Source organism: Ceratina calcarata, unplaced genomic scaffold (genome assembly GCF_001652005.2).
Source record: "Ceratina calcarata isolate Rehan_Ccalc_2016 unplaced genomic scaffold, ASM165200v1 scaffold81, whole genome shotgun sequence".
NCBI classification, from domain to species: Eukaryota; Metazoa; Arthropoda; class Insecta; order Hymenoptera; family Apidae; genus Ceratina; species Ceratina calcarata.
Genome location: NW_017179422.1, coordinates 759,376 through 771,648, shown reverse-complemented (window position 1 = coordinate 771,648; position 12,273 = coordinate 759,376). Strand labels below are relative to the sequence as shown.

Below are 12,273 nucleotides of genomic sequence, written 5' to 3'. Positions count from 1 at the left end.
ATTTTCGTCAGCGTCAATACTTAATTGGATATTTCCTTCTATACTTTTTAGCACGTAACTATTTGTTATTAGCATTATTCTTCCGTCGTCTGATTTCTTTTTAATTATAGGAAATGCATTTTTCTAAGGTACGTAAACTTTTGGGATTGACTGTATAGCCAATATATCCTTAAATAATTCTGGAGAAACAGTCGGCCATCAGTGAACCAGTTATTAGCAGCGGCTGGGAGGTGCGCGATTAAAAATTTCCCAATCTTGCAGAGAAAAGGGGTGAGAGAGAGAGAAAGAAAGGGATGGCTATATATCCGTAAGAAAAATACCTGTTCACTTTTCACCGTCTCCGGTGCCGGTGCCGGTGCACCGATACACGCGCGCCCACCCACGTACAACGCAAACTAAGTTATAATTTACAACAGCACCTACGTCCTGTCGCGCGCGAGAGAGAGCATCAAGGGCTACTTGTCGTTTTTTTGACTTTTCTCTACCTTCTTCCAACCACCGAGTTCCCGTCACAACCGTTTCATTCGAAACGTCCGTAGATATACCATCATCCTTCTTTTTCAGGGCTACGTTACGCGCTGAACGCGTACCGGCGAGGGTGTTCACCGGCATATATATTTATTTATTCGTTTTTCACGAAAGAACAAGGGGGTCTGTCGGCACCCACCGAAAAATGGTGAAGTGTGTACCAGAGACGAGCGTAGGAAACCGGCCCGCTTTCGTCGACGTGCAGAGCTTGATAGAAGAGCATGTGCACACGCTCGGCTCCTGCTGTTCACCGGATACCGACTCCCGCTGCAGGCTACATTGGAGCAGATTAACCGGAAGGGATTATTACAAGGGAGGATGGAGGGATGTACGCATTTATTCCGGCCAAGGGATGAGAAGGACCTGCATGTTACTCCACATGCCCAGGCATCGCAGCCGGAGAGAGAGATTCTTTTTAATTCTACCTCCCTTTTTCCCTGGGCTCGTTCAAACCACCCCCAGAGACTCCCGCCCGACCGACCGACCATTCCTCCCTTTCCCTTTTTGCTCCTTCGACCTGTCCTTCAAAAACCGATCTTCCTTCGATTTCGAGTTTCGTTTACGCGACTGACAATCCCGTGGCACGTAACATGATGCGAATCCATCCTGTTGGTCGGCTGAAAGCTCAGAGACTCCCGCCCGACCGACCGACCATTCCTCCCTTTCCCTTTTTGCTCCTTCTCGACCTGTCCTTCAAAAACCGATCTTCCTTCGATTTCGAGTTTCGTTTACGCGACTGACAATCCCGTGGCACGTAACATGATGCGAATCCATCCTGTTGGTCGGCTGAAAGCTTGCCTCCTCTCACTCTCCCCGCTCGAATCGTTAATAACGAGATCGATCGAATTATCTGTACCGCTTTCCCGATTTTATGGAATCCCCTCGTTCTTCAAACGATGGCGCACGATGCGGTGTGGAGGTGATCGGTGAAACGAAGACAATCACGGATATGAATATGATCCGTACGAGTAGGTAAAAGTGCAAACAGAGAATTGGCTGTATATGATGAAATAGTGGCACAGAACACAGAACGACGCGACGCATCGCATCGGGACGCGGAGAGAGAGAGGAAGGGTTGGAGGCTTGTTCGACAAACAAACGATGGGTTTCATTCCAACGATCGAATGCTTCTTTGGTCGGTACACAAGAGGGGGATGCACCCGGTATTTTTCGACAAACTTGACGCTTTAGCGTCCAGTTCACGGTTAACGTTCCCAATTCGCGACGATAGTTCGCCCATGTGTATGTACCCCTCTCGACGGACGGACGCATGCGCGCGTATAAATACATTGCCGGAAAATCGGATGCTACAGCCGCGAGAGGGTGAAGGAACTTGACGAAACGCTCGCGCCGGGTACCGTGCGCGAAAATACGCGATCGGTACTTTCCCCGACGAGAAGGACGGGGATTATCGTGTGCACGTGCGAATCTCAACTCCTCGCTTCTCCTCTCCGGCCGTATTAAACGATTCGACGAGTTTTATTTATTCAGGAAATGAAAATCCTAATAGACTTTCGCTTCGTTGTTATATTTTCTTGCCCGCCCGAGAGAGATATTTACGTACGCATACACCTTTTGCGCGTGCACGCACGCCTCTATCGCGGCCCCTATCCTATCCTATACGCTTACGAACACGCGCACATTGCGTACGTGATATCGCAACCCTGGTCTTCTATAACCCGTTGTTAAATAACAGGATGAGCAACCTTCTGTGAATTTCGGAAGGAATTTGTTTGAAGAGCTGAAATACCGTTCTCCGCTATGTTGTTTATCAATTATCGGCAAATCGATTTGCTACACGCTCGTTTTAATCATTGCATTCTCATAATTAAGACCAAATTTGGCACGATAAGATACCTCAAAGTTGCAACGTACGCATTCGTCCAAAACACATATGATTTAAAAAAAAGAATCAAATAAATAGTTCACTGTTTAAAATATATAAACAACAGCATTTCATACAAACCAATAAAAATAAATCGTAAATTTGATCATTTAAACGATTTATGAAAGATCAATAGAGAGCGGCGAGTGCATCGAACTCTAGAGCGGCAATGTAAATCGTTGAAGGAGTTCGATTAATTAACGGCGACTTTTCTTCACCGTCATTTGCAAGAAAAATAGCTTGCGATCACAGTGCGGAGCGGCCACATCGATTCGATGGAAGCTTACTTAGGTATTAAACGGAGTGGCCGTGTATTGTTTAACGGTTCGCGTGTGTGGGATCGGTCACCCCGTATAAGAGAACCGTGGTAAATATTAGGTACCATCCTGGCGGCGTTAAGTGTACAATGGTGAGAGGCTGCCAGGGGGTGTAACGCAGAAGGGTGCACATAGGGTGCCCGGCGCGAGAGAGACAGGACGAATGAAGGGGGAAGGGGGGGGGGGGGGGGTATGGAAGGATACCTTTCGTCCGTAGAATAGCTGAAGGTAGAGATGGAGGCGGCGACCAAATTGAATTTGGGTTCTGGCCTCTGTTTAGATTCCTCGTTGGTTGTTTAGTTTAGAGGAACAAAGAAAACATCTATGTGTTTATTCTAGCCAACGCTTTACCCCCGCCTCTCCTACTCTTGCCGCGACGTGACTCTCCCTCTCTCCTTCTCTCTTTCACATTATTTCTGTCCCTCGCGCGTAACTACTCTTTCTTCTCTTCATCCCTCGTCCCTCATTTCCCTTCAACCGGATTCCTCGACAATCCACAAACTCTAGGCACCGTATGCACATTTTTTTATGGGAGCTTCCAACCCTCCTCTGTCTCCTCTAATTCGTTAAATACGCCTCCCCCCCCTCACGTTGCATCTATCCCACTTATTTTGCTTCCAATTTTCCTCGCACGATGCTTTTCCCCTCTATCCGCGATGCATTCCCTTTTTTCTTGTAGAACGATTAACGACGACGGTATTTTGTTTCGGTCGAGTGTTGTCTTTCTTAAAGTCCAACCCCTCGCTCGCCAAGTAGTCAAGGATTCGCGAGAAGCTGCGACGAGAAATGCAATTTCCAAAATAAACGCTTTCGCAAATAATAATCATCGCGCGTGCTTTCAATTAAATTTCATCGTCTGACGCCAGCCAGGATGTCTCCGAAAACCACTCGATTTCAGACTACCTTCTCTCGATCTTTAAATACGTTCAGATCCATCTGACAAGACAGAGAAAAATACGAATCCTAAAATCATTTGTGGAAACAAAGCTGTTTCACATATTTTAGGCAAACGCCCGCGCACATATCCGCGAAGAGGACGAACTGGTTGGATGGCTCGAAGAAATCCATATTCCCACGCCATTGTCAGTGATAAAAGCTGATAAGAAAACCAACTCTGACTCGAGCACGCGTGATCGTCCAGATAAAACCGAACAGATGTGAAAGTATTCAAGCGGCGGTGTACGACGCACAGTTAATTCGTCTACGTTTCGAGAAAAGACCAGTTCAAATATGTATACAGTTCTATTAAAAGAGGCCGGCATTATCTCTATCCGCAGACTTATTTCTTTTTCAAGTTCTCGCCGATCTGCTGCAAATACGTAGCTAATTACGGTATACGAGAGGGGGCGCGAGGAGAGTCGCCCGTGGCGCAGCCTCGAGTGCGATGTTTAAAGATCGCACGAGGCGGAAATACAGTTGTTTCAGGTGTACTTCACGTAGAATCGCCCCGATGTTTAAGATTTCCGAGGCGAAAGAGCAGGGGCGAAGATTTAACGGTATCCGATGGTGTTTACACGAGGTGACACGAAATGTTTGGCCGCGATTCTCTCGCCAGTTATTTCAGGTGGCCGAACGGGAGCCTCATAGTTTTGTCAACCGACGCGAAGCCGATCGTAAAAACTCCGTGAATCGCGTTATACCAACGCGGCGAACTCGTTACTGAACCCTGCTCTTCGAACGAGCTAACTGTTTAATTCAATTGCAGAGAATGATTGCAAACTGCGAGAGGAACACGGAAGCCTTGATAAATGAATTGAATCGTTTTTCATAACACTGTTGCAACAAGTCGGTCTTCCCGTGTTCATTCTCATTGTTTAACAACAACCTTAATCCATAATTAATGCGACAGATCGTTATTAACTCTTTGTTTGTGGAATTCAGCAAAATATTCTCAGATGAAAACGTCATCGTTAAAATTGTAAACTATTACATGTATAATTGTAAGAGTGTTCTCTTTCGAAAGAGTACTGAAGGAGTGCACGAGGTAAAATTAGGAGAGAGGGCGTCGTTGAAATTCGGCAGGATGTTCGACTAGATTTTCTCAGGTATCACTCAGCGGCACGAATCGAGCGTGTGAATAATGGAGGGTAATCGCCCTTGCCAGTCTCCGTCGACCTTCGCCCCTCGGGGGTACCAAGGTGGGAGATACAGAAGGGTGGGATTTCTAGATTGGATTTAAGTACACAGCCGTGAGGTTTCAACCGGTTAATAATATAGATAAAATCGAGACTTCCAAGACTACGGGAGACGTAGCGATGTTGCATTGCGTTGCTGTGAACTTGAATTCCTCGCTTCCTATCGTACCTATATCTATCGCGTCCTCCTTCACTCTCCGCCGCCGTTCGTTCATTCGGTCGGTCGTTTAATATTCCAGAAACTGACAGGACACCGAAATACATCACGTTGTACTAAAATAAACATCTGACACCTGCTCTTTCAAAATAATCAACAATTAACGACGTTTCGAAATTGAATTAAACAGCTTATCGAATTGACGGATATGGATTTCTGATAGCAATTTTGTTTGCGGAAACGATTAGTATCCGCGTTCAAGTAAATTGCTTTCGCCGTTAATGTGAAAATTCGAAAGCAATTAGAGTCAGAACGAGGTCTTTAAAATTTGGTAAACAAAATTTATACATTCATTTAAATCAAAATTTTACCCGTTGGATATTTATTTGTTATTCCCGAGAAAAGCGAAGAGAAATGAAATAGAAGTACACATCACATAGTTCAGAAGTATCACGTTCCACTCTCACGTGGAAATCGGCCGTCAGCGGACAAATTTCAAGAATTTATTACAATCCTCGGCAGAGCCGTTGTCGTCGCGTTTGCACGATTAAGGAAAGTTCCTGTTTTTTTACTTTAAAAACGAATAAGAAGAAGAAGTGTGTAGAGAAAAATCCGACAGGAGAATGAAGGCTGGCGAGAGACGGAGGGATGCGCGAAAACGAAGGAAACCTTTTATGCGAAGGCCAGCTGGCTCAGCATGACAAAAATTCTTTCAATTACAGAAAAGCGAATTCTCCTTAACTCCCGGGCATCGATATTCATAGCGAAGCGTGTTACGTAAAAGTTACGACGGTATTCGGGCTTCTCGCGAGCCGGAGAAAGAGAGCGAGCGAGAGGAGGCGAGGATGCGGATCAGACTGCAGCCCGGTTATAGGCACTCGAATACGGGGTGGTAGCGCGAAGAGGGTGGAAAAGTATAACGGAGAAGAAGAATTGGGCAGCAAAAAGGGGGAGAGGGATACCGAGCAGCGGCTTGATTGGAAAGGACAGCCTATCCGCAATTTGCGCGTCGGGAGAAGGGGGTAGGAGGTGAGAACTCGCTTGTCTTTCATCGGGACTTTCTTTCCCTCTTTTCTTCACTTCTACCAACGTTGCCACCGACCCCTATTGCCCTCCCCGGTACCCCCGTTTCCTCACCCCGCTTTTTTCTATTTTCCATCAACCGTTCCTTCTCTGCTAAGCATCCCTCTGCTTCTGCTTCTACGCAGGCAACCCCTTTTTGCATTTCAAGAGAGGAGGAGACGAGCTCGTCAATACCCGCGGTGCTGTTCTTATCCGGTCGGATCCTTTAGAATCTCACTCGGATCCTCGCGGACCCGTTTCGATATTAACCCCGCCACGGGATAAACGGCCTCGTGATTCTAATGAAATATCGACACCAGTGAAAGTGTGTTTAATCAGAAGATGCCGACGTCGCCTTCGCGAATTCCAAACTGATCGAGGGGGAAAAGGGATCTGATGCCGTTTCGACGTATCCTTTACTCTAATGATGAAGAAAAAACGTGAATTGGTCCTGATAAGTGAACGCGAAACAATTACAGGAATATTTCATTATCTACCGCCGAATTTGTGATATAGATTTGCATCAGCCAGGATTGGTGGAAACTGTTTGTCGGATTCTATTTTCCGTCTCTTCTCGCATTAAACGATTCAAGATGTTCGCTATATCGATAATCGACAATCGTGCTAATATTAACACGCAATCTCCGTATTCGCCTGCACCGAGTTTAACCACGGCGTTCTATCAAAACGAATACAGGTCGAGGCATTTTATTTTTCACGGGGTCAGACCAAAATGCACGGCTGTCCTGACCATCAAACTGATGGCTACATTATTTAGGAATATCTTATTTCGTTAATCTATTGGTACAAACCAGTACATTCGATCTTGGCGTTCGAATACAATATTAACAGCTCTGCGATTATATGTCAAAGGTAATTTCATTTGAAGCTGTTTATAAATCTATTTATCCGATTCTCACGGAATAGCGATAAAATGCCCGTTATTCCTGAGTTTTCGTTGACGTCACGACACTCCTCGCGAGACCTTCCAATTCGCGTTTAAATTATAAACAGCGTCAACCAACGTCAGGAGAGGCTTTGATCGACTTCGAAACCGCAGGAACTCAGACCGGCTGGATCTTACGACGCGACAATCAGGATCTCCGTTTCGGGGCTCGAACTCGTGTGGCCACTCTCGTCTCTAAGTTTCCCGTCAATCTTCGTACGAACATCGCTACCCACTAATTTTAGAGAAAGGTTAATGGATCCTAACGGAATCTTCTCATGAATCAATCCTATACGTGTTCTTCACTTCGAAATTAATTAGTGTATCCAAATTCAAACACCCTTTGTCAATTAGGTCTTGTCTTAGGAAGTAATCGATAAACTATTTTTAATCTTTCTCTTAACTTCTGCGACTTGTGAATTAAACATTTGTTTTGCAATCATTATACTACACATGACCATAACACAGAAGTGTTTCAAATTAGTTCCTACGACATGTTTTTGACAAGGATTATTATTTATATACCCTCAACTACGAATATTTAAACTCCCAATCAATAAGTTCGCAGGATTGAACAGAACTTATCTATTTGACAACGAGATCACAATGAACAAGAGGACAGTAAATGCTAATACTTAATCGCTCGAAGAAAACAATTGGAGGCATTAGCAGAGTCGGCAGGTTCGAACCGAATTCGGAATCAGCATCGTGCTGAAGTAGCAAAGGCTGGTAAGACTGGTCCCTCCGTATGGAGGGCAGGAAGTCGCGGTCAGAGCTGACAAGTGGTCAGCAGAACTTGATAGTTTCTCAAAACTCGATCTTCGGAATCGTCTCGAATCTCACGCTGTTCAGGAGACCTTTACAATTTTCACACAGCAGCCACGAATCTTTTCTCTCATTACCATCCACAACTACAATTAATTAAGATGATCACAAGGATTGGATCTTGAATAGCTAAGAAACAGCTAAAGAATACTTTTAACTAGATTACACATGAAAATCATTTATATTCTATAAATCGTATTTATATCTCGCTCGACAAAAATTGACAGTACATATTTACATCTGAAGAGTTCGATCATACCATCCTAACGATCGTCGAACTTGTCGGCTTGTTTTAGCCGCGAGCCACCAAACGGGTTCAAGTAGGAAAAACTAACTGGATCTCTGTATCGTTTAAATAATATCAAAAATATCGGCCTTTCTCTCGCCCTACGCATTTATGTATACGTGTAGGACCGACGATAAGCGAATCTCTGTTTGCACGTAACCAACAGGCGAGCAGATGTACGTATCGCACGTGTAATTCAGGGACCCGTGCATACGTATTTACCTGGTGCGTCACGTGAACTTGATATTCACCGGTTACTATCTACGCACACGCGCTCGCAAACGCCGCGTATCAATAACAATACCACCCCTTCTGCTAATGTGTACCGCGCGCTTATTAAAATTATTTGTCCCCCACTGGTAGCCGCTATCGATATCGAGAAGGTCTTATCAAGCAATCGCGCGCAAAGCGGAATGGAGAACGAGCAAAAACGTGTTCACGTATTATAATCTCTCGAATTAAAATGAATAAAAGAAAGTGCATAAAGCAATAAGAAAAGGTGAATGAATTCTTGAAAACGAAAATATCCTATCTACTTTATAAGGTATAATATTTTATCATGAGATTACAGTAAATGTTAAATTTTAATAAACAGTGACGCGATTGAAGGCGTAATTAAAATATAAAATATAATGTAATTCTCAATTTGCTTTCACAAAAGGAACCCCTTGCGAATGACCACGGTTTTAAAAACTCATAATGTATAGAGAAACCAGTCGCAGTTTAAAGAAACGTGTGCCACGTGTCACGTATATGTGCATTCGGAAGGTGATTTTATGTACCTGGCTATGTGCGACTATATCCGTTCTCCCTTTCGAAAAAGCGACCGTCGAAAACGCCGCTTTAAGGGCAATAAAACATTTGTTTCCCTCGGCGCGGCGGTGCTACCAACCCACCGTCATGGCACGGCGTGGCTATATTGCGTTGAGCCGCGAACGCGGGATTTCGAATTGAATTTGAAATCAGGGGTCTCGATTTTATGGTGTCAAACACCTCGACGGTTCTTTGAGCTTAGAGAGGAAACTTTAACCCCGAAACCCTCTGCGCACGATGATCGTTATCGGCTTACTGTTAGCGTATCGATGCAAGATGCGACTGTTGAACAGTTCAATTTCATTTTCGATTTCCTACGGGACTCGTAGACTCGTAGGACAAAGATACGAGGGAACAGGGACCGTAAGTCTTGGAGTTCCTTATCGCGGAAAGATTCGTTCATTCCGAGAAATCAATGAGTCGAGTCCTGGCCAGCTTCTAACAACCGGATTCCGCTTTATCGTGCGTAAGCAGATGTTTGCTTCTAAAATTAGTGCTATTTACGGAGTGATGTCGTCGTTTAATAATAACCCTAGCTCCGCGCTCTACATACTATAAATTCAGGAAAAAACATGATTCACGAATGAACGTCACAAAAGAAAATCGCGTTTCAAAATCGTTCCGAGGTACTCTTCGCGTGCGCGAGTTCTTTGGAACAGCGTTGTAACGCGCGCAGCCCGTAGGTAGATGAAGAAGAGAACGATGCACAGAGAGGGTTATCTTATCGAAAGTAAATTCCCAGAGATTAATTTCTTACCTGGTCGTTGTCTTGTTGATCTTGCCCGTACGAGGGGGTGTCACCGTTAGGGGTGGTGGCGGCGGAGGGTCGCTGTGACGTTGACAAGTTGATCGCGCCGTCTCCGTCTGTGTCATGATCCATTATGCCATCGTCCTGAAATCACGATCATCGTTACGTCAAACAGAGGTCTCTTCGCTGGCCCGGTGCACTGAACTACGTCGTTCCGTTCAATTTATTCGCGCGTACCCGTGTTTTTTGTTGCGTCACGCGACAAAATTTCTCTGACCAATAGTAATACATGATTTCACAGTCACGTCCGGGTTGTTTACCATACGCGCGGCACGAAAGCTTTTCGTACGAGTCACAGTTAAAAAGAATGAAGAAGACGAAAATTAGCTTCTCCGTGAAACGCTCGGAAGTGCGGCTTTGTTATCCGATATTAACCACGGCGGTGGAACAATTTTAGATCGTGTATGACGCATTTGATTCCTTACACTCTCGGTAAACGCAACAATGTTTAGCTGCCCGCACCGCGCACGCTGCTAATAATATATTCTATCGTTCCGAAAGACAGCCAGAGAGCACGGACAATAAAGATCGAATTCCTGTCCTCGATCGCGATTACAAACAAGATTAGTTGGATGGGAAGAGTTACACACTTTGAGAAAACTTGTTGATTCTTGATGTCAGCCGTCCTTCACTAAACTTGGGATTCATCGATATTTTCAAACAATCATCCTTCCATCGCGCTCCAATTTTTGAGTACAGCCTCCCGCTGTACGACGAAACGATAAAAGTACGAGGAGGACACAGTCAACGCGAATACCACTCACGGTAAGGGGCAGCGACTTCAACGGTTATACCGGAAGTGCACGCGTCCACTAGCTGGCGCACAACGATTACGCGAATGAACTGCAATTGAATCCGTTCACCAAACTTGTATAAATCACGAACATGCTGGCCCCCGAATCTACCACAATTTTTGCACACACTGAAAAACTCGTTGAAAACGCACGTGAAACGCGGCGTAACCATTAAACCGAGGGGTACATAGTAGAAAAGGGGGAGGTGGTAAAAGACAACGAGGATGATGAGGATGATGAGGATGATGAGGATGATGAGGATGATGAGGAAGAAATAATAACAATGACGAATGCACAGAACCGAACGAAATCGCGGGTGGCGGAGGAGGAATTTAAGAGGGAAACGAGTCACGTCGTAAAGAAGACGAAAAGCAACGTTCGCGCGGCGACCGAGTAGCGAGGACTAAACACTAAAAGCGGCACAGGCACAGGCACACCAAGCAGCCCAACCGGCGAGGCTGTTGCTTATTGTGTAAATATAAACAAATATAGTTGAAACGAACCAACAGGCCTGCTTTCAGTTCGCCCCCCCCCCTCTCTCCCCGCCGCTGCCGCTGCCACTCGGTCTTCCACTCTTGGGTGCCCTACCTTCTCTGTCGGCATCTCCCCCTTCTCCCCTTCCACACTTATCACGGCCTCTGTCCTACTCCCCTATCTTCGTCGCGTCTGAAGACTTCTCTCGCCCCCTCTTGCTTCACCGTAACACCCACCCTTCGTCACGTCCCTGACCCCGCTGCTGCCAGGCAAACCAGTACATCATATACAGACACGTTGTACCGTGGCTTGGCTTTGCTTCTCTCATTCCCTTTCTCTCTTTCTTGCCTTCCACATACTCCTCTGTCTTCCCATATGCTCGCCCGTGCTCGAACATTACACACCGTCTCGTCGTCTCGTCGCACGGTTGTTTGGCAAACGACGCCTGACTCCGTAACACGCGCGGCTGCTGGCCGGCTGGCTTCATTGCGATCAACGGACACAAGAATTTTTGTAAAGAGTGACGAGGTTTCGGACTCCAATTCCTGAAATTCCAATTCCTAAGAGAAATCGGAGATTGGTTCCGGTTCTCATCGCGCTAGATAAGGATCGCTTTGTTCGTCTTACGGATCGCCAGTCAATGTCTCTTAATTTGAGAGAGATCAGACTCCCGGAGGTTCTTCATCAATATTATTAATCAAATTACGGAAAAGGAATTCCGGTGAGCATAAGAGAACGAGCAGACATTGGCAGGTTGGATATCCGAAAGGCAGATACTCTTTAAGCTAGCCAACAGAGAGACGAGTGTTAGGTACACGTTCAACAGTTCAATCCGCGGAGTTACTAATAAACTCTGAATATTCCCCGTTCTTTAGTTGACTGATTATATGTATATAGACGCGAGTATGTAACCGCGCACACTGCTGCTCCGTAAATACGTGTGTTACACGTGTTGTCTGACGCAACCTGAACCACCGGCTCGAGTTTGTATAGGCGAACCGGAAATGGGGGACGAAATATTCCTCGAAACGGCGTGTCCTTAAATATGTATATTCCTTTCACTCGTATTTCAAACGCGCGACAATCGGTCACCGCGTCCGGTTACGCTTTTAAAATTTGTCGCTGACGTCTCTAAAGATCATTCGGATCTTGTATTATCGTACAATGTGATAGGAATATATAGCAATTATATTAATTATGTAAAACAACAACAACAAAAATAGTCAAATTTTTAATTTTTACG

At 45.3% G+C, this 12,273-nt stretch overlaps 1 protein-coding gene across 17 annotated transcripts in view; it reads right to left on the bottom strand.

The window, feature by feature from the left end:
* FoxP (forkhead box transcription factor P) overlaps positions 1–12,273 on the bottom strand; it is a 234,346-nt gene that overhangs the window by 70,477 nt on the left and 151,596 nt on the right. For 16 of the 17 annotated variants that reach the window (XM_026818637.1, XM_018034850.2, XM_018034838.2 and 13 more), the window contains one exon: positions 9,712–9,846. In XM_026818637.1, coding sequence (XP_026674438.1) covers positions 9,712–9,834 — 123 coding nt within the window. In that variant the 5' untranslated portion in view covers positions 9,835–9,846. Of the gene's footprint in view, positions 1–9,711; positions 9,847–10,352; positions 10,444–12,273 lie in introns of those variants that run through there. The other variant, XM_026818639.1, reaches the window with a different exon arrangement.